Genomic DNA, 22,840 nt, shown 5'->3' on the forward strand with positions numbered 1-22,840 from the left:
TGTAACAGAATGGGCACCTCATCCAAGCCAATTTTACATGAGTCTGAATGGTAACTCAATTCTGTGTCTGCAAGCCTATGGCAGACCCAAAACTATTCTCTAGTCTCCCATGATATGTTAAGTGGCAAAAGCAAGAAATAAAACTATATTTCAATATGAATCCCAAAACTTGTGTGTGAGGAAGTATACAAAACACACACAAGCTCACAGAATAGAAAAAAATATTCAAAATGTTAAAGGTTAGTCTCCGGTAAGATTACAGATTTTTTTTTTCTTTTTTACTCTTCTCTGTTTTGTTTTTTTTATTTTTTATATGAGCATGTATTACTGCTATAATCAAAAAATAAACTTTCCTCTAAAGCCTTTAACTTATTTAAATCTCAATTTATTAAGTTGCCTTTGTCTTAAATGCAACCATCATCTCATTGTTTCCTATGCATCCGTGTAATGGGAAAACAATTCTTTCTTCTGTTTCACACAGTACTAGACTTAACACCTTTTAAACTGAAGCTATTGTTTAAACCTTAGCAACCCTGTTTCATCAACAAACCATCTTAAATTGATAATCCACCATTGTCTCAAGAAGAAAAGACAGTACAAACCTTTTGGTGAAGGAAAACTGTTTTCCGTTCCTTTGCCAACAGGAGTAGCTGGCAAAGAGAGTGAGGCTTGGACAGCAGAATCCATTTTTTCACAGTCTAGAGTTGGGGAACTGGGAGCTGACTTTCTGGTTACTTCCTGCTGCCTTTCCCGAACTGCTAATTCTTGTCTTAAATCTGTAAAATGTTGCAAACAAAAGCAGAAATACTCACTAGAGGGAGTAGAAACATCAAGCAAAGTCCATGTGAAATACCATAAAAGCATCCTTCTTAGATTACTCTTTCTCAAAAAAGAATTTCCTATATAACTTTCATTTACACAGCTGTCTACTGAAATAAAAAGGACAATCCTCACAAAGTCTTAATAATAGGGTGGTATATGGGAAAAAATACAACTAATGTAAACTACGGTCTATAGTTAACAGTTAGTATTGTTAATACTCTTTCATCAACTGTTAACAAAGGTACCAACATTAAGTGTCAATAATAGGGGGGTATAACAGGTATGGGATTTTTCTTTTTGGAGCAATGAGAATGTTCTCAAATTGATTGTGTTGATGAATGCATGATGGTGATTGTACCAAGAGCCACTGACTGTACACTTTGAAGGGACTATATGGTATGTGATTAAAATTGTAAAAAAATATATAAATTTTATGGTTGTAAATTCCCAAACTTTAAATAACAGAAATCTTGTGGTTTCTTGTAAACTATCTTAAATAAATAAATTTAAAAAAAAAAGTACTCTTAAAATGTTTATATCTTTGGACAGAATTAATATTGATAAGGGAAATACTTGAATATAAAAACACCTGAGTACAGATGCACCTACAGCACAAATGATGGTGAAGCCTTTCAGACATGAGAGAGTGCGTGCTTTTTTTTATTAAATTCAGTTTTATTGAAATACATTCACACACCATACAATCATCCATGATATACAATCCACTGTCCACAGTATGATAACATAGTTATGCGTTCATCACCACAATCTATCTCTGAACATTTTCCTTACATCAGAAAGAACCAGAACAAGAATAAAAAATAAAAGTGAAAAAAGAACACCCAAATCATGAGAGTGAGTGCTTTTGCAAACAAACAGAAAATACTGATTCATTACACTCAAGACAATGAATCTTAAAAGACTTAGTTGACTCCTTGTTTTTCATACAAACCTAAAGATTTTTTCCTGGATATAGAAAGGAATTTTGCCAGAAAGAAACCTGGGGACCCCCAAGATTATAACAGGAAAATAAATTTTCCATAGTCTTAAAAAGAAAAATGACAATCCTACTGTCTAAATTATCCTCTAGAATTTCAAATGTTATAACCTAAGAGAACTGCCAATATCCATATGCAAAAAGAAAACAGGGCAGAGTTCAAAGTAGAACTCATAATGAACCCAGGTAACGCAAAAATAAACATTCTTTACCAACTCGTTTCCTTTTGTTTTGAAATGATGTAGTTTGGAGATTACTGCAAAATCAAAGTGCATATTGCAAAATCAAAGTGCATTTTTATAATTTTAAATGGGTTGGAATTTTTAATGAAGTATCACTATGAAATATTTTGTTTTAGAAAGTAAGTACTGAAACAGTCAAAATTTTTCTTGTTTTCAAATACTGAGTTTTTAACCCAAAATTAATGTTTTCTTCCAGGTATACAACTAACCTACAGAATACTTACCTATACTAAAAAAAGGATACAAAGTTAATATTTCATGCATTATATAAATTATGTGCTCTTCAGATGAATAAACCATCCCCCTCAAAATTAAAAGGAAAAGAGCATGAAGCAACAATTCCTAAAACAGCCAATAAGCATTGGACAAAAGTAATTAAATCACAAGTAGTAATCAAAGAACTACAAATTAAAACAATGAGATAACAAACTTCATCCTTCAAACTAGCTTCTAAATAATTTTTAACATTAACAATGCTGGTAAAGACTGTCAAGAGGACATTCTCAATCACTGCTACAGGGAGGGTAAAGAACCAACACATCTAAAAAGTAATTTAGCAACGTGTACTATGACCATTAAAAATATTTATATCCTTTGCCACTTCTAAGAATCTATATTAAAGAAATCGAATATATCCTAAATATTACGCACAAGGATCCTACACAGCACTGCTCAAAGCAAAAAATTAACAATAATAAAGTACTCATTAAATAAAACATAACTATATAACAGAATATTATACAATTTTTTTTTTTAAGTTTGAAAAGATTTTTTAATGGCAAGGATTATATTCATTGTATTAAGGAGTGGGGAAAAAAGGAAGATAAAAAGCAATATGTTAAAAAACTATATATATAGAGAGAGAATGGTCTCAATAATATATATACAAAGAAATCTAAGTGTGATTATGTATAGTCATAGAAAAGACTGGAAAAAATAAACCAAACTGTTAGTGGGTTCTCCTGAGATAAAGGAATTGGCAGTATTTTCTTCTTTATAATATTCTCTATTCTGCCATACATAAGCAAAAAGAAGGGGGAAGGGAAATTTTAAAGAAAAGTATATACTCACTCTATGTAAAATACATATATAGCAATATGTACACATACACAGTGTTACTGTGTGCATACCACAAAATCGTTTAGGTAGAAGCAATAGGAAAAAAGCCCACACAACCCAAGCACTATATGCACAGCGGTAGTAGTTAAGGCTTTGGAAACAGACAGGGCTTGAATTCCAGCTGACTGGCAATATGACCTCGGACAAACACAAACTCTCTGTGCCTCAATTTCTCAATTATAAAATTATTTTATGTAATTATAAATATACATAATATATAGGTACTATTTAATACCTACCTCATCAACTCTATGAGGCAGGTTATTATTATCCCTACCTCATAGAGTTGACGAGGTGGATATCAAATAAGTTAATAGTTTAAAGCTCTAGAACAGTACCTGACAAAAGTCTATAAATGTGTGGTTTAAAAAAAAAAATGATCCTTAAGCTTACTTAGAACTCTGGCTTAGGGACAAGATGATAATAGATAAATATTCTTTAAGTTACAAATTTACCTCTTGCTTCATCCTTTAACCTCTGTACAGATACCAACAAAGATTCTTTTTCATCAAGTTCACTTTCTAAAAATGCATTTCGTTCAATGGCCTGATTGAGCCTTTGTTCAAAGTCTTCAAGTGAAACTATCGTTGCCCTAAAAAAATACATATTAGAGTCCATGAGTTAAATAAATTACATATGAAAATAGTTAATATAAACGGAAGTTGTCATTTTCTCTCACGCCACTTCCTAACCTAGCCAGCCTAACCCAGATATGACCTCACTCCCTTCTGACCTCAGTGCCATTAGTGCCTCAACCTACTATCATCCGAGAGTCATTCAATGTATTTTCTTCCCTTTATATCCCCATCTAAATTCCTTAAAGTACCTTACAGGAACTCCACTTATTAAATAATTTAGATCTCGACTGGAACAACAAAACAATAAAATCAAATTTACACATTTTCAGGAAAAGTTTCTCAATAATTTTAGAGTATGAAGGAATTAAACAGGAATTTAAAACAAAGTCCCAGGCCCCAATCCAATGTTTCTAATTCTGTAAGTCTAGAATATAGCCCAGAATCATGCATTTTAACAGGTTACCTAACACACACATACTTGATTCTGTGGATTATATTTTGTACAATACAGATGTATATGCCAATGTCTCCAAACTGTGTACCTCTAGCTGAAAACTCCCTTCTGAGCACTAGATTTGTGTTTCTAGCTCCTGGAATGAACCTAATCTTAAAAGTTCTACTATTACCTCAAACTCATAATTAAAAGTAAACTCAAGGACTGTCACTTCTATGTGTGTATTTGTGCTTTACAGTAAAAAAAAATATGATTTAAATAAATAAATGAATAAAAGTAAACTCATTTGCTTTTCTGCTTCCTGCCTTTCTCATCTTAGTTATTCATTCAACAAACATTAGTGTTTGAAATGGTTAAGAAATAACTAATTACAGATGCTTGAAAACTTGGCAACAGTAACAGCAAGCCATTGTAGGTTGTCCAGCAAAACCATAATGAAAGCAATATTTTGAGAAAATTCATCTGTCAGTATTAAACAGAATAAAATGAAAAAGGAGGAAAAAATTAGAGACAAAGATCAGGTAGGAGGTAACTGCAGAATTCAGGTATAAGTTATAAGGACCTACAAAAAGTAGGATAGTATTAAGAAAATGGAAAGATGGAGGAATGAATGATACATGTTTTAGAGAAAAACCAGTAAGAGCAACAACTGTACACAAAAGAAGAGGGATAAAGGACAAATGGAAAGAGAACATCATCTGGAGAGATAAGGATCTTTGGTTCATTTCAATTCAATGAGCTGAAGCTGACATGACACACCAAAAGGAAACGTCTGAGCCGAAACACAGAGATTTTAATCACTGACTGCTAACTTTGGTTAATCTAACAAAATGCACATCGTTCACTCACCGTTTTGCTCGCTCCAGATCGTCATTGGCCTGCTCCAGCTCTCTCACATACTTATGGAGTTGTTCCTTAATGGCCCGAGTCTGACTTAAATCATCTTCTAATACTGAGACCTGCTTGTAGCTCTGTGCATACTGATGTTCTAGTTTCTCCTGAGGGCATGAGGAGAGGGAGGAATGTAGGCTTCATTAATATATAGCTTTCTTCAGGAAAGCATTAAAGCATATAACCCAAGTCCAAGGGGGAAAAACAAAACAAAACATGAATTCACCCACAATCTGAGTTGCTGATACCCCTAAACCTTTTTATGATATTTAAAAACAATTAAACGACACATTCATTCTAATGCCTTGACTCATATAAACAGTTAAAAGTCAACCATTCTCCTCTCAGGAAAAAAAAAAAAATCTAATAAACACCTCTCTGAAAAGGAATAAAATAACGAAATCCTTGCCTCAAAAACCCCAAACTTGGTAGGGGAACTTCCAGGTTCTCAGGCTGAGTATAGAGGAGACTGCCACTCAGACTTCAAATTCCCTAGCTGCTCTCTCCCCTCTGCCCTTTCCCAAACCCATCCCCTCCCACCCCATAAGCATTTGGCTAAGGCAGGTGGTAAAGAGCAGCAAAAAGTGTTAATCCTTTTACACCTGAAAATTCCTTTTAGAAGGGAATTTTTTAACCTAGACTCCAAACTTGATGGGTCTATAAACAATAATGAAATAAATGCACATTTCATACAAATATAAATTAAAGTATTAAGAATGAGACAATCTGTCAAAACAGATAAGCAGGAAGCTTTTGAAAGTCATAGGAACTACAATATAATATAGTAGGAACTGACAGCTATGAAGTTTCTAAGTAAACTTATAAACTCTAAACCTTTCTCCTGGTTCAATTAAAATAAAACATTTTATTTCAAAAATTCACTTTAAACCTCTTTTTATATATTTTTGTCCCCTGCTGCTTTTAAGCACCACACGAAAAATATATTTCTCATTTTAATAACACACCAGCTTCAACTGCTGCAATTACCTTTAATGCTTCCACTTCGTATTTCAGTCTTTGGTTATCAGCTTGCAAGTCTCTATTTCTTTGTTCAGCCTGTACTAACTGTGCCTCCAACTCTGCTTCTAATTCTCTGCTTCCTTCCTGGAATTCAACTAGCTCATCCCGAGCTTCCTGGAAGCTAATCAGAAACAAGGCGGGAAAGATGAGTTCTAACATGACCACAAGGATCATCTTGAAGATGATTATTTGTCAACTTAATTATTTTTACCTGAATGCTAATGCTAGCTACTATAAAATCTACTAAACAATAAAGGCAATCTGTTTTGAACCTCTTATTCTACATATTCAGGGGTCAATTAAAATGAGTGGTTAGCCCCAAAAGAATTCACAAATCAGCGACTATAATAGTTATGAAGAGTAAGTCTACATGGTTCAGTATCATTCATTAACTTCTTCTCCCATAGAATTCAGAGGGATTCATGAACTTATAAGAAACAATTTAAAAATGTATCTTTATTTTCACTAAAGCAACTGAAATTTGATATTTACTTCAACTGTGTTCAACAGAAATCAGATATTTTCACATCACAATGGTTATTGCAGATATCTCTAAATATCATTTATTCACATCAGTACCTCAAAATTATGGTAGTTATACTCACTAGATCTTTTTATTTAATGTATTAATAATGAAGTACATACTACTATACCTCCATTTAGTTGAATCTTTAGACAACTGTTTTCAAGATGACTGGTTTCCTTTATGATTCTATTATTTAATTTTATGCATTTTAAAACATTATTCTGAGAAGGAGCCCACAGGCTTCACCAACCTATTAAGTCATCTATGGCACAAAAAGATTAAGAACCTCTGCCACACCTCTCTCCCCCTAAGCCCACTTGACAGGTAAACTCACTGCCCTCCCCACTATGTGGGACATGACTCCCAGGAGTGTAAGTGTCCCTGACAATGCAGGATATGACTCCTGGGGACGAGCCTGGGCCCAGCATCATGGGACTGAGAAAGCCTTCTTGACCAAAAGGGGGAAGAGAAATGAAACAAAATAAAATTTCAGTGGCTGAGAGATTTCAGATGGAATCGAGAGGTCATTCTGGAGGGCATTCTTATGCACTATACAGACATCCCTTTGTAGGTTTTAGTGTATTAGAATAGCTAGAAGAAAGTACCAATAGCCTTGATTCCTGAAGACAATTGTATATAACTATGTATCTTACATAGTGTATCTTATGGTGTGACTGTGTGATTGTGAAAACCTTGTGGCTCACACTCCCTTTATTCAGTGTATGGACAGATGAATAGAAAAATGAGGACAAAAATTAATTGAAAAATAGGGTGGGGTGGGGGGATGGGATGTTTTAAGTGTTCTTCTTTACTTTTATTTTTACTTTTTTTTTTGGAGTAATGAAATTGTTCAAAAATTGATTGTGGTGATGAAGCACAACTATACGATGGTACTGTGAACAACTGATTGAACACTGGATGATTGTATGGTATGTGAATATATCTCAATAAAACTGAATTTTTAAAAAACATTAAAAAAAAAAAACAACCTCTGCCACAGACATGCACCTCCATATCTACTAGCACAATCTAATAACTGGCCTCAGTGATCAACATGAATCAGCAGTAAAAGTTTGATAGCACTTAGTGAACTCTGTTAACCAAAGTGGGAAAATGCATAAATATTTTAGAAAGATTCCATTTTAAAAAAGAAAGTAAAGCCAACTTTACGGGCTTAAAAAGGTTATTATCCAAAAGTTTTCCCAACTAAGTAAAATAATTGACATTGCATAAATTGCCTCATACCCCTGAAGCTCTTCTCTCACCCTCAGAGCTTTGCTGGCTCCAGACACTGATATTCGCCTGAAGAGAGCTGAAGTCTATTACATGGAGCCCTAAACAGCTTATCAATCTCCAAATGACCCAAATGATGAGGCAGAGTCAGGGCACACACAGCAGTTCAAAGACGGCCAAGTCTAGTAATAAGCATAAAAGGAGGTAAACTACCAGAAGAAATCACAAATGATACTAAGTAGTTGTCCTACAATTTCAATTATTAGAATAATGCATAGATTTATAGCATTTTTATACCATTTAAACACAGCAACAGTATGACTATTTCTAGAATCCCAAATCCTAACCTGAAACTCTAAATTTAGCTTTATTTTAAAAAAAAAAAAAAAAAAAAAAATGCACAAGCTAGACACAGTGTATTTCAAATGCCCTCTCCTAATTTTAGCGTGCTTTTCAACATTACCTTTGTTTATACTTCAAGGAAAGTTCCTTCCAATAAGCAGTTTCCTCTTTTAAACTTGAAAAGTCTGGTATATCTTCACCATCCATGATCAAGAAAACCTGTAAAATATTAAAGACAAACTGCCATAAATGAGAAAACAGAGGAGTCTAAGTTAAAGGACAAAATCTGGGACAACGCTCAATGTGCAGCATTTCAGAGGGAGTTAAAAGTTTTTTTAAAGTACTGGTTATCTCTTTAACATAACTGGAGTAAATAAATCACTTCACTGCCCTACTCTCAGGGACCACCAATACTGTAGATGAGGTGTTGATAGGAGATGAGATCAACTAAGTCTTTTGGTAAAAAGTCACATAAGGCACTTTTGGTTGTGGTATTAGTTTCTAACCTAGCAGTTGGTTTATGGCCAACTGGTCTTGTGGCAATCAGGTAACAGAAATGAGCACACTGCCAGAGCTCTGCTACTGCATGCCCTTTCACTGTACAATGTCTTCAAAACACCCGCTTGGAACGTTTTATGCCAGGTGACCCGAACTAGGAGATCAAGCACCATATTCCCACTAATCTATTATTATATTTCTAAAAAACCTCCTGTTAATTATCTTTTAAGTCCAAAGCTTCCTCCAAAAATCCACTAATCCCCCACACTCAATGTTCTTTCATTTTGGTTCTTTTCCCAAGGCATTCATAGAGGGAAAAGAAGTATCTGTTTAGTTAACCTTGAATGTGGACTGGCTACCTAAAACTCCAAATTGACTGTCAGGCCAGATGAAATACCAAAATCATTGGGCTCTCTTTGGATTCATGCCTAGCATTTCAGTCGTAGCTCCTACACACCCTCCCCAATCATTCATCCCACTTTATATTCCAACAATACTGTTCAAAATTGCCTTAGCACACCATGCTGTTTCAGGTATCTGGATGCTTTTTTTTTTTTTTAAGAGAAGTTGTAGGTTTACAGAACAATCATGCATAAAATACAGGATTACTACATGCCACCCTATTATTAATACCTTGCACTGGTGTGGTACATTTGTTACAACTGATGAAAGCACATTTTTATAATTGTACTATTAACTATAGTCTATGCTTTAACTTAGGGTCACTGTTTTTGTAGAGCAGTTTCACGGATTGTTTTTTATTCTGTTACCATATATACAATCTAACATTTTCCCCTTTTAACCACATTCAGATACATACTTCAGTGCCGTTAATTACTTTTGCAATGTTGTGCTACCATCACCACCATCCATTACTAAACATTTCCATCGTTCCAAATAGGACCTCTGTACATTTTAAACCTAAACATCCTATTCCCTATCCCCACCCTGTCCCCTCGTAACCTAGGTCTGATGCTTTTGCAAGTGTTTTCTCTAGTTGAAATAGCTCTCCCTTCCTTGTGCAATTGGAAAGCTCCTATTTATTCTTTCAAATCTAGCTGTCCTCTTTTCCAGGAGGCCTTTCTTGCTTTCATCAAGATAGCATTAAAATCTAGCCCCCTCTAGGCTACTCCTAGCCCCCAAACCTGCTTTCATTAATATACTTTCCACATAGTCACGCATTGTCTCACACCTCTCTGTCTCCATTAGGCTGTAAAAATCATTGTTATTAATTTCTACCCCAGCATAACACCTGGTCATGGCAGATTTGCAGTACTATTTACTGAATTAAACAAATTGATCCAACTTAACCCATACTGGGCAACAAGAAGTCAAAATTAGCTTTAAAAGTTATTAATACAGTATTTTTCAATAAAAGTAAATAAACACTCAGAGTTATAGAAAACTTAGAGTTCATCTAGTGCAATCGACTTATGAAGGTTTAGTTACCAAAAACTTAGTCACAAGACACGAACAAAGTCAGAATTCCAATTTCAGAGCAGGTATACCAAAGAGGTATGAGTGGCTTCTAATTGAATAAAATTAAAACGAAACACTGAGTTTCATTTCTTTGAGGCCTTCTGCAAAATGTTCTGTCTTTTCTGACCACACCATCTATTACCCTGGCATTTGTTAACTCACTCTTCCAGTTGTCTTAATTTACCAATTAGCCTGAAAGGCTTTTGAAAGAGATGGATCCTAGATATACTTTGCATCCCTTCATGGCACCAATTATAATGCTTTGCTCAGAGAAAACACATAATGCTTGCAAATGTTTACTGAGCACCTAGTATGTATTAGACATTGCTAAGCACTGAAATAACTATTTACTGACCAAATGTGCCCTCCCCTAATATGATTAGAGCACACTTTTGACTATATTATTCTACTCTTGGACATGACAGCACATTAAAATGTAAAGTAACAGGGCTAGAAGTCCTGTCGGGGCTGGGTTCTAAGATTCAAATTCTGCCACTAAATTTCTTAAGCAAACAGTTTAATCTCTCAGGGTCTCAATTTTTTTCATCTACTGAGGGTTTGGAATATACTAGATGACTCATGTTTCTTCAAGTATGTATACTGATTAGTAAATATATTGATTAATTTTATAATCTACTTCCCCCATCAAAGTCCCTGATTCCCATTCCACTTTCCCAGATGTAAGGATATTATTTGTATCTGTAATTTAATTTGTAGAAAGGTGTGAATGAGGATGAAGCTAGTCCAGCAGCAAGAGGTATTTGAATTTCAAAAGAAGATAAAAAGCACTTAAAGGCATCGACCTTGTGGTATCAATAACTCCTGTGTTATTGCCCAAGTCCTTGAGAAGAGGGACATATTTCATATTAACAACCCAGATCAAGATAGAATTACAGGACATACAAGAAAAACATTTGGAGGTGAGGCAACAATCTCTGTGTCCCTTGAAAGCACTACATAAGGTCTTTCCCAGAAATGCCCCCAAAATTGTTGTAATCACATTTGAAATTCTAAGTCCAGCCCCTGAAGAAGCTGACTTACATGACCATAGGCACTGGTCCTCAAATTTGGACAGATATTACCATTTGAATGGTGGCAACTAAGTATCCATATGCAGCTCAAATATTCAGAGTTTCTGATACACAATCCAATAAATTATGGTATTGCAAAACGTTATGAGGACCAGGAGTGACATGAGAAACAATGTTCTGCTGTTATTCACACTACCTTAAACAAGAAACACTTGAAGAAGAATAAAAGGTTAAGCCTCTCCAGCTGGTTCCCTGAGAAAAGGAACTGTGTCTTATTTGCAAATCCCTTCTGCATCACCAGAAACATGGAGCACAGAAGTTTGACAAGTATTTGTTCAATTGACTTATAATTTTTCATTATTCCCTTTTTATTTTTAAAGTTCCAATTTCCTTTATCAATATCTGAATTCCTATTTCAGGAAAGGAGTAAGCAAAAAGATTTGTGGATGATTTAATTCTATCTCACAACGCACTACCACATATTAAATCAGGATTATAAAACCTATCATTCTTGGTTGTGCAAAACTATCGGTCTGATGCATGCCAACTCACATTCACAGTCATTTATGTATCACTCAGTATAGGCTCACATCAAAGAAATCAAGGAATAGGGAGCTGATGGGACTTATGGGGGAGAACCTTGGGGATATCATTGCACACTACCTAAAATAATCATCGTCCACTCCTTCAGTTTTAAATATCATGGACAACCAAGAACCACCAGGCAAATGAGAAACCCAATAGCATGAATAAGAAAACCCCACAATCTACTGAACTGAGAGGAAATACATAATTCTGGAAATGAGAGAATTTTTTTTCATACAAGAACTCAGGTTACCTCCCACACACTTCCTAAAACTGTAAACAAAAGAAGGGAAAGGAAAAAAAAACAGGATAGCACAGGATACAATAGTGGTTCCAACCCAGAACTGCTTAAAATTAAGAGAAGTCCCAGGATGAAGCTTAGTTTACCAGGCCTAGAGAGTAACTAGGCCAGATGGATGGCTACAAGAAAAATAGGAAATCCCACATAAAAGATAGCATGACTGAGAAGCTAGATAAACGTGAAATTGTGGTGAAGGCACATTACTCTTTCGTCAATAAGCAATTGGAAACTCCAGAAAAATCAAAAAGTAGTATAAGGAAGTCCTCATCTTTACATGAAACATTATTAAAATCAATGATTTCAAGTCTAAAGTTTTTAATTTACTGATTTTATATTATTTTAGGAAATTGAGAAAAGGTCCATAACTTTATGGTGATCAGTGTACTTACTATTTGTGGTCTTAAATTTATCACATAAGTTTCATGGGTTGCTCCCTTGTAAGGTTCCAAGATTTGATAACAGTTTGTATTCTCCTTTTTTCATGTCTTTTCTGGTTTTGTAGACCTTGTGAAAATACTTCACAGCCTCGGTCTTCCCAAAATGAATATTTCTTCTTTTTTAGTCTATGATCATTTGGCAGCCATCTCAATCCCTTAAATATTTTATTATTTTTTGGACCTTTCCTAGATCACACTGATGCCTTTCTGGAATTGAGTGACTAGTGCTACTCAAATACTTTAGCATTTTATTCACTGGTGGGATGATTTTTCTTTTAAGTTTTCAGTACTCTGTTACTGTGCAGTATCTGATGATAATGCTGATTGTTTGGTCCACAGATTAGTGTCCTTGTGGAAGTTTACAACTGTTAAGATGCCTCCCTTGGGTTGTACCAGAATGTGCCAATCTTTCTACGAATAGATTTAGAGTTGCTTTTATCTATTAAGCGTTATCATTCACATGCCCGCTCTGAAACTTTTCTGTGTGGGGTGGTTTTGTTGCTGTTTTTATTGACCCATTTATACAGTATCCAAGGACCCAGGGGCAGTTATTTTGAAGAATGCTTAGCTAAATAGTGATCCCTGACAAACTTCATGGTTTATACCACTGAGTGTAATGCAAAATATCCCTTCGACCCTGACTTTTGATTCTTGAATTGGGCCATATTCTTAATACAGCTAACTTTTCCATCAGAGTCCCTGGTGACCCAGGTTTTAAATAGCTTTTGGTATGAAACTTCTTGAGAATCTAGTCCTACCTCTCATATCCCACTTGTCCAACTACTTACTTACAGATCAAATAATTCTAGCACAGTTATTTTAATATGTATTCTTATATCATACAAGTCTCCTTTATTTTTTAGCTGACTCTTATGTGAATTGTATGCTGACCACAATTTTTCTAGTCAAACTTTTACAACTTGCTTATTGGCCACTCAAACAGTATTATAATCTGCATCAGAAACCTTTACTTAAATGACCACCACCTTTTCCAGAACAAACCAATAAAAACATTTAACCAGGGAACAAGTCATAGGAGCAGATCAGTATAAGTACCTTGACCCTAAACTAATCTGCCTGAGTCTGAATTCAGATTCCACTACTTACTAGTTTGACAATCTTGGGCAAGTTTTTCAACCTCTCAGTGCCCCATTTCCTCACCTGTAAAATGGGGATAATAATTAAAATTAGTTATAAAAATTGAGTTAATATTTGTAAAGTACTTAGAATAGAGCCTGGCACGTAGTAAACACAGCATAATGTTCATTCAATCACAGAAAATTGGTAGTTCGGTAGTAAATCTTTGAAGAATAACCACAAAGTAAACATGCTTCAGAATTTATAAAAACAAATAATTCCTTAAAATTTATCACTTCAGGAAGCCACATGCATATTCCAATGATACCGCCATTACTGGAAACATTTTTAAAACTTCCCTTTGGAATAACCTTTAAGAGCCATATTAAGAACAAAACAAAAAGTTCTTACTTTGTGGTCACACTTCATTTTTACCATTTCTTAACTGGCATTATACAGCTTTTATCACTCTAATTTTATTCATTAGACTTACCCTTTTTAAAAATCAAACTCTATAAAATGACAAAAATTTGCTACCACTGCAGATATTCAAAAGAACGTTTCAGGGGCCTTAAAGACATTGTGTTCAGTTTGCTTCAAGTTACACTGGGAGGATGTAATCACTGTGTTATTTGAAACTATGTAACTGGAGATATTAAGGCTATAGAAAGTTAGCCAAAACAGAAAAATATACTACTAAATAAATGCTTTCATGGTGCATCTACAATCTTCTGATGCTAAAATGAAGGCAGATAATTATGTACTTACTCCCACCCTCCCCCCAATCTTCCATTAAAACCATGTCTCAATGGATGGCAAAAGTATCACAACTTTTACATTAGGCATTATCACCCCGTGTATGACCTTCAGATATCTAGCAACTGACAAATCAACTCATTTGCATATAAAACAGTCTGTCCATAATTCTATATTTACAAGGAAACTACTCTTTGTACAATGGTAAGAAAATCCATTTTTAAATGATATTGTCTTCTTGTTAATAGTTGTAGAATGGATTAATGAGGTTGAAAGAGTTCTTTTGGAGCTCACTGTAGGTAATAAATGCCTTTTTATCAGAATTCTGCTTCTCCTAAAGAAAACATTTATAGAATTTTTAACTTTTCAAGGTTGATTATACATATGTATATTTGTCAGAAGAAATCTTAAACTTTAGTAATCAAATTTATCTTAGCATGGTTTAAAATGAGAATAAATTTTGCAGATGTCATCAGAGCAAGAGATACTATTTTACTGAGATATCTACTTTAACCAACTTCAATTTATTTAATTTAAAAAGTCAAAATAGAACTACACCTTCAGAAGATTTAGCAACTTTTTTATAGAATCTGGACCTGGTCAACCTCTAACCAGAACCAACCAAAAGTTTTCTTTGTTCCCTATGTTTCCCAATTTTAAATAATAATTTTAATAATAATTCAGATGAGATACCACACTCAGTTGCCCTTTACTTCTTTTCAATCCATGACTTAATGCTGCATTTTGCCCCCACCAACCAATCCACTTCAAGATTTAGCTAAGCCATTACCCTACTTCGTAAATGGATGTAGAACACAATCTATCAAACCAAATAATTAACCAGCAACCTGTGAGCAAGCTTTAGAGTAGCATTTTTCCTAAAACTGAGTAGCGGTTTTTATCCTAGAGGTTTGAGTGTGCTCAAAAATATTTGAATAAATCATCTACTAGCTTCTGGTATCTTTGGCAAGTTAAATGTTCTGCCTTGCTTTCTAGCTTAGAAGGGTATAAAAGTCCTACTAGAAGAAATCAGAACTCCAAACCTAAATTCTGATCCAAGCTAAGCCACTCACCAGTTGGTAGAACCCAAGTATAAATCACTTAACATCTGTCCCCCAGCAGGCTCAATTTCCCCATCTGTCAAATGGCGCTAACAGAATCGCTCACAACCAAAGGGTGAGGAGGTTTTAAAAGTTAGCAAGATGTGTATAAAGGCGTCACAAAAAAGGAATGTAATAATCAGCAGTGAAAGAACCTTCACTTCCTTGGGAAACTTAAAGGGCCACCTCGTTTGCTTACCAGCATAAAAGGGAAGCGCACCAGCAGCTCCAACCCGTTTGGTGACACTTTCCTGAACTCCAAGAGGGGTGTTCAGCAGTTCGGGGCGGGGAGTCCGAGCCCAACGGGGGCAGCTTCCGCTCCCGCCCCCCGCTGGAGAGCGACGCTGCGGGCTCAACACCCAACCCGGCGCCAAGCAATCCTCCCAGCTGAAGGCAATTTTCTTTTGGGGGGGCGGGGGAGGCTTGGGCGCGCCGCTGCCACCCCCGACTCGGACACTCCTTGCGCCAGCAGCGCCCGGGCCCACGGTGCCACGTCCCGGCCTCGGTCCCCGCCACCCCGCACCCCACCCCGGACGGGGGCACATCCTCCGGAGACCAGTGAGCTCCCTCCCTCCCAGGCGCCCCTGGTGGGCCGCACCTCGGTCCAGAGCGGCCAGGGGACAGTTAGAGCGGTTGGGGCAGTTGCCCACCCTCCGGACTGGCCGTCCCAGAACGCGGCCCCGGCCCGGCGGAGCCTCAGGAGCAGCTCCCGGCCCGGCGGGCTCCCCAGGGACAGGCCTCGGCGCCGCCGGCCCGGCCCGGCCCCCGCGGGAGCGCCCCCCGCACGGCAGGCTCACCTCAATGTGTCAAAAACGCATGTTCGCCGCCGCTCGACCGAAGTCTCTGCTCCGCTGGCCTGGCCAGGCCCGCCCAGCCGCTCAGCTCCGCTCCCCTCCACAGCCCTGAGCTCCACTCCGCGAACCTCCGCGCCCGGCTCCTCCCCGACACGTCAGGGGCTGCCTGGGTGTCCGAGGCCATTCTGTGACGCTCGGGGGCGGTGTTCGGAGCATGCGCGCAAGCGCGCGGGCGTGAAGGGCGGGGCGGCGGTCGGGATGGCGTCACGGGGGGCGGGTCCGGACTGGCGCGCTGACGTCAGACAGGCGGTGTCCTTTCGCGCAAGCGCTTCGGCTGCCGTATCCGACCCCCGCATTGGACCCCGCGTCGTATCGCTTTTGGGCTTTCAGGTTCTCCAAGACACCCTGCGGTTCGGGAAAGTGGCGCCGCTGTAGAGGAGAAATTGAGAGGCTGCCTTCCTGTTGTTCAGCCTTAAGGCCTTCAAGTGTCCATGTTCCATTGTTCCCGTTTATAAAATGCAGCTCGGCACATAGTTCACCTCCAAGGCCATCCTCGATCACCCAGTAGAGTAGAATGGTATTCTGTCCCCTTAATCGCTCTCACAAAGCCTTCTGTTGTCTTTCCAGCACTTCCACAAGCAAAATTGTGTGTTTGTCCTTGTCTTCCTCAAATAGAATTTAAGGTTCCATGGAAAGTGAAACCTCTTATACCTTGTTTATCCCAACTGATAGCTTGGTCCCGACAGAGTGAGCGTTCAAATATTTGTAGAATGAATGAATGAATGAATGAATGAATGAATTCGTTGGGGGCCCAAGAAGGATTTTTGTATATGTCCGTTTTCATACTTTATATATCTGGGCACATATTTACTTATATAAATGTGTGCTGCATGCATATGCGTGCATGTGTGTGCACGCGTGTGTGTATATAAGTGTGTGTTCATCCCTCTGGGACCACCACAGAATCCAGTATATACATATATTCCCTCTAGGGGACTTGGAAAGGGAAGAGAGGAGCTGGAGGGAAGTCCTCTGCTGAGGGGACTAGCTCAGAAGGGGAGAAACGGGGATGGGCAACTGCTTAGGGAGTGGAAATTTGGAGGAAGAGAACTGTTTAAAAGGGGATTGGATTTGGGGGTTGGGGGACCCAAAAATGATGTGTAAGACAGCCCTCAAGTTAACAGCAGGGTGAGGCTGGAGGCCCAGTTACACTTTTGAAGATGGACATAAATGGGAGCAATGCAAGATGGATTGTAAGAGGTGCCCAAATCAATGAAGATCAGAGAAGTGGTTAATGGGGTTTGTGGGAAGGATGACACCTTGAGCTAGACTCTGAAGGATATTGGGATGAAAAATGATAATAATCAAAGTAGTAGTTCACTTTTTTGAGCAATCTGTATGTATTGGCAGTTGTGCTAAAGGTCTGCATTATTTAATCTTCAGAAGGACCCTGTGAGTAGGGACTGTTATTATCCTCATTTTACAAATAAGGAAACTGAGACTCTGCAAGGTGAAGTTGCCCAAAGTCACTCATCTAGAAAGAGAAAGACTCAAGATTCAAACCCACCCAGTCTGGATTGTCTCATCCCATTAACCACCACTATCCTACAGTTCAAGGATGGAGAATAATAATAATAATAATTGCCATGTATTGTGCTAGAGCACAGTGTCAAGCGTTTTACATATATTATCTCATTCACCCTCACCACAAGCCTGTGAGGCTGGAATTATTACATCCATTTTACCTATTGGAAAAATGAGGTCCAGAGAGGTAAAGAGGAGCTGGGATTCAGACCCAAGCCTTTGGCCTGGGACACCATGGAGGCTCTTGGGCTCTGCAGGGCTCACAGGCATGGAGATGATTACTGAAGGCTTTCCTGTGGACCCAGGGCCAAGACGGAGCAGCCCCACCCCAACAGGGAAAAAATAATAAAAGCTGCAGCTCCTGTCCCTGCCTCCTGGCCAAGGTGCTGGGAAACTCACTGAGTCACCTAATGGCAGGCCAGGCCCCGCAGAAAACGATGGCATCATCTTCCAGGCCAGCACCCCTCCCACCTAGCTAGCCGCAGAACTGATGTTTGCCAGGACTGCTGTGTTGGCTACATCTTAATTAAAGGGCTTTGCTCAGCAGCGTTCTCGGAGATGTCAAAGGCCCTGCACTGATCTCCATGTCCCTATTGGTTGACTTTCTCCCTGAGAAGTGGACCCTGGGGTTGGAGCAGGACCAGTAATTGTGAGCTCCCTTTGCCCCACCCCCTGCTTCCAATATGCTCATCCAGGGAAAATAAAGTGGAAATGAACACTGAAGACAGCCTCAAATAGGAACAGATGTTACAAAACCAGCCTTGAGGAAGGCAGAAAATGTGAGGGGGGCTGCCCCACCTTTCTGCTTTCATAAACCATTTTGAAGGGGATTGCCAAGACATGGGTCCCACCCAGTACAAGGTCTTTCTTAGCTTGAGCCAAAGAAGTCAATGTCACAGTCCCTCAGAGCATGCATGAGCACCCCAACATCTTCCCTGCCCCAAATTCTGAGATACAGGAAAAAGAGGCCAAATTTCACCCCCTAGTGGGGCGGGGGTCGACCAGCTCTGGGTACAACCCCAAACTCCAGCTAATGAGGATTTTTGGCCATGGCACACTCCCAAATGGTGATAGGATGCACACAGGCCTGTTATGAAAACTCAGAGGAGATGGGGGCACGTTTAACTCTCTATTGAATAAGGTGAACCAGACACCTCGAAGTCATCAAAGGCTTTACTCAGCCTGATCTCTCCATGTTCCTTTGACCAGTATTTTCTGCTAAGCTTGAAGGCGTTGCAGCCCTCAGCTCAGGGTAGGGATCAGACTGGTCAAGGGACCCTGGATTACTGCCTGGTTGGTACTGGCCTGCTGGATGTGGCCACCTTTTTATCCCATCACCATCTCCAGTTCTCTCTGTCTAAACCCAAACAGATCCTCCTTTTGCTCCAACCAAAATTTCCAAAAAGAATTCACGCTTCTGCCAATGGTATCATCATTCCAGTTGTGGAGGCATGAGGCCTTTGTCAAACTGTCCCAAATTATCGCCTCCACCAGCTTTCACTTCACTCATGTGGTCACCAAATCCCATTGACCCTCCCTTCATAAACGCTGTTAAATAAATTCATTTATTTTTCAGTGTTTTCCCCCTTTGTCTCCCCAGCCCAAAGCCTCCTATTTATCTGTCTCTCCCTCCCCAAACTTCTCTCCCTCAAGTTTCTTCTTTGAATTTCTGGGTTCCAGCCCGGCGGTCTACACACAACCATCAGAATAATCTTCCTAAAACCCCGCTCTGCAACAAGCAGCCCTGGCTCTAAAACTTGCTTTGGTGTCCTGTGGCCTTTGTGGTAAAGTACAGATCACTGTTCTCTCAAGTCCCACCCAAAGCGACTCCAAGCCACTTCTTCAGTTTACATCCTATACTTCACCTCTCTGGGTTCAACGAGACCCTCCACCTTATTCCTCAAGAGTGGTCCCCTTTCTCTCTTGGCCCATCTTTTATTGAGTCTCACTCCAGCTGCTCCTTAGGCTCGGCCAGCCCTTCCTCCCCTCTGCCTGTTGAAAGCCCACTCAGCCCACCTCCTCCAGGAAGCCTTCCCTGATATCCAGAGGCCAAAATGAGCACTCATTCCCTCCTATGAGCTCAAGTGGAGCCTCACACCGTTCACAAGGAGGCTTAGTGAACACAGCGTTTTGGTCCTGGAGGTATCCAACCTCCCCCAAGGAACCTCACTTAGTACAGGGACAATTTGATTGTCCCAATACCCACCCCCAGCAGCAGGCAGATAGCAAACACTTTCTTAATAGGCTTCAATGAAAATAAAAGAATGAATTAAAGGTTTGTGGCTATAAGTCCAAACACAAGACTGACTGAACTTTCCAGAGAATGCCCCAAATCCTGAAAAAAATCGCCATAGATAGATGAGATTTTCACTGGTATGAAAAGCTCAACTTGGGTGGTGCTGGGTGACAGCACCCAATCTACAGCATCAGAACCTACAACCCCCAAAGCAACATCTTTTGCTTTTGTAATAAAAGATAGTAAGAATAGTTATTTTTTCATTTTAAAAAATATACACTTGAACCTTGACATAAGTGAGAAGTGGTTTTATAGAGAGAGGAAAGTTGTTTATTCAACAACTGTAAGTTTAGTGCCTGTTCTGTGCTTGGCACCATTCTAGGCCCATAAAAAACATTCCATTGATGGAAAGGCAGACAATAAGTAAATGCATTTATTTTGTCAGGTCATGATAAGTGCAAATAAAAATAACCATGGCCTCTGAAATAGTACATTGCATCACTGTTCACTTTAGCGCTGAATTTGCTGGAAAGGAGGGGCAGTATACAGAATGCAATTTTAAAGATGAAAAACTCATTATAAATCAGTTTTTCCTAATCTGTATAAATGAATTAGAATAAAGTATATAGAAAAACATCTAAAAGTAACATTCGATTAGGGAGAAACTTGGATAAATTCACTTGGTTATATTTTACTTTATGGTGTCTGACTCTGTGGCAAACAGCAATTAGTGGCATTTTTCATTTCTTTATAAAAATATTTAGAAAATGTAATTTAACTTCAGAAATAAAATATTTGAACAAAAGATGCCTCAAGTATCTCCACTTTTATGAAGCAGAGTTAAACATGCAAAATATAAAAACACATCTGTGTTTATTTTGTTTGACTATTTTGCTGCTAATTATGTCCTCATAAGTATATGAAAGTTCTTTGATATTTTATTGTTGCCTTGTGTTTTTTAAATAGCCATTGCTTTTGAAAATCTGAGAGTAACAACATTTTCAAAAGTTTTATATGAAGTATTTATGTATTTTAAGAAAGTACAGTAGTACCATTTTGATTAGTCTGAATATTTCCAGGCATTGAAATAAATCTTGACTAAGATTTAGAAAATAATAATAACATGGTAAGAGACTAAAGTGTAGTGGAGGCTGCTCCCTGAGTGAAAATAAGATCAAGGCCTTTAAAAGACAAGTCTTCTATATAAAACACAACAGAGATGTGGAATTAAATAAGAACATAAAAATACACACAGATGCCTTAAATAGAGAGGGTTTATCCTACTTTCTATCGTAGTCCAGGCAAACAGTAGGCACTCCATAAATATTTGTTGAATGGATGATTTGTTGGTGGGCTACAGAATGCCAAAGACTTCAAATGGACAATACATTTCCCCTTCCAAGATAAGGAATGGGAGCCAGTTCATGTTTGACTCAAAAATGCCCACTTCCGTTTGGCCTCTGACCTGTGGCCCAGACACCGTGGCCTGGACTGCCCGTGCACCACCTCCAAGAGAAAACAAACCTCCATCTGTTATCTTTATCGCACCCTCGGCAGCTTCTTGAGCAAATGGCACTCTCAGCCACGTCACCAAGAATCCCAAACTTGGCTGCCCCATCAGAATTTTCCCCCTAAATTTCAAACTCCAGTTGGCTGTCAGTCAATAGAACAGCTGGAACTGGGTGGAGATGAAATCGCTATGAGGGATTTTAGGCTCCAAGCCTCCTTCCCATTCATTCCCTTTCCATTGCACCTGTCTGAGAATGACGCCCACTCCCGGCCTCAGGAGCACTGGCCAGGTGCTTTCATCCTGAGCAGGCCCCCAGGTGTAGCTTGCTGAAAGATGGCTCCTGGAGGTGAGGAAAATATGGGCAACTTAGGTTGGAGCACAACTAGGCTTGGACATGGAAAGAAAGAGCCCTCACCCTTATCCGCACGGGGGAACCTGAAGTCCTGCAGTCTATTTTCCCACTACTGATGGAACATGATGGAATCTCTTGGAGCTTGTCCTAATTGCTTTCCCACCAGCCTACCTGAACTACTTCCGGTTCTGGAACACTCTGCAGCCTCGTGGTCTTCCTGGCTTCGAAGTCTCTGCTCTCCCAAGCTTTGATCTTCACTGTCAGCTGTGGATTCCATCCCGGGCCTCTTGACAGTCACTGCCCACACCCCCGAGTGACAATTGCCTTCACAGAAATTGCTAATTTGGTTAACTCCTAGCAACCCCAGGGCTGTTAGTATCACAGTTACATAAACAGTATGACAGCACCTGGAGAAAAACAATATCTGCTCACATACCTTTATGCAGACGAGGCAGCACTGGTTTTAGCTACTCCCAAACCGGACTAATGAAATGACAGGCCTTAGAAGAAATGGAGAATTTCTTATCAAGCTGAGCTGATTTTATCAGGCAATTTCAGCCCAGTTCCCATTACCAGATAAACCAATGAATCAAAGTAACCAGGACTAAAAGATAATGTATTCAGCCACTCAACAAATATTTATGGAGTGTCTGGCACTATTCTAGGCTCCAGGGATAGAGCATTTTAAAAAAATTAAAAAACTAAGTCCCTTCCTTCCTTTTGCTTACAGAAAAGAAGGGAAACAAAATACACAAAGAAACACATTTTAATTTTAGGCAGTTTTGAGCACTGGGAGGAAAAAAAATTAGCCAGAACTTTTCAATATTTTACATTTAGGGAGGCATTCAGTGCAGTTCATAACTTAATCTCTAGCCC

General features: G+C 38.8%; 1 protein-coding gene across 11 annotated transcripts in view; it reads right to left on the bottom strand.

The window, feature by feature from the left end:
- Positions 1-22,840, bottom strand: part of NDEL1 (nudE neurodevelopment protein 1 like 1) — a 91,593-nt gene that overhangs the window by 60,127 nt on the left and 8,626 nt on the right. For 6 of the 11 annotated variants that reach the window (XR_005212597.1, XR_005212596.1, XR_005212595.1 and 3 more), the window contains exons 1-7: positions 16,286-19,352; positions 13,663-13,716; positions 8,346-8,443; positions 6,091-6,244; positions 5,062-5,210; positions 3,636-3,772; positions 603-776 (exon numbers count right to left, since the gene is read on the bottom strand). Coding sequence is in view for 6 of the 11 variants with exons in the window: in XM_037808402.1 (XP_037664330.1) it covers positions 603-776; positions 3,636-3,772; positions 5,062-5,210; positions 6,091-6,244; positions 8,346-8,431 (700 nt within the window). In the remaining 5 variants the exon portion in view is untranslated. Of the gene's footprint in view, positions 1-602; positions 777-3,635; positions 3,773-5,061; positions 5,211-6,090; positions 6,245-8,345; positions 9,621-13,662; positions 13,717-16,285; positions 19,353-22,840 lie in introns of those variants that run through there. The other 5 variants (XR_005212599.1, XM_037808404.1, XM_037808399.1 and 2 more) reach the window with 4 other exon arrangements.

Source organism: Choloepus didactylus, chromosome 18, assembly GCF_015220235.1.
Source record: "Choloepus didactylus isolate mChoDid1 chromosome 18, mChoDid1.pri, whole genome shotgun sequence".
Lineage (NCBI taxonomy): Eukaryota > Metazoa > Chordata > Mammalia > Pilosa > Megalonychidae > Choloepus > Choloepus didactylus.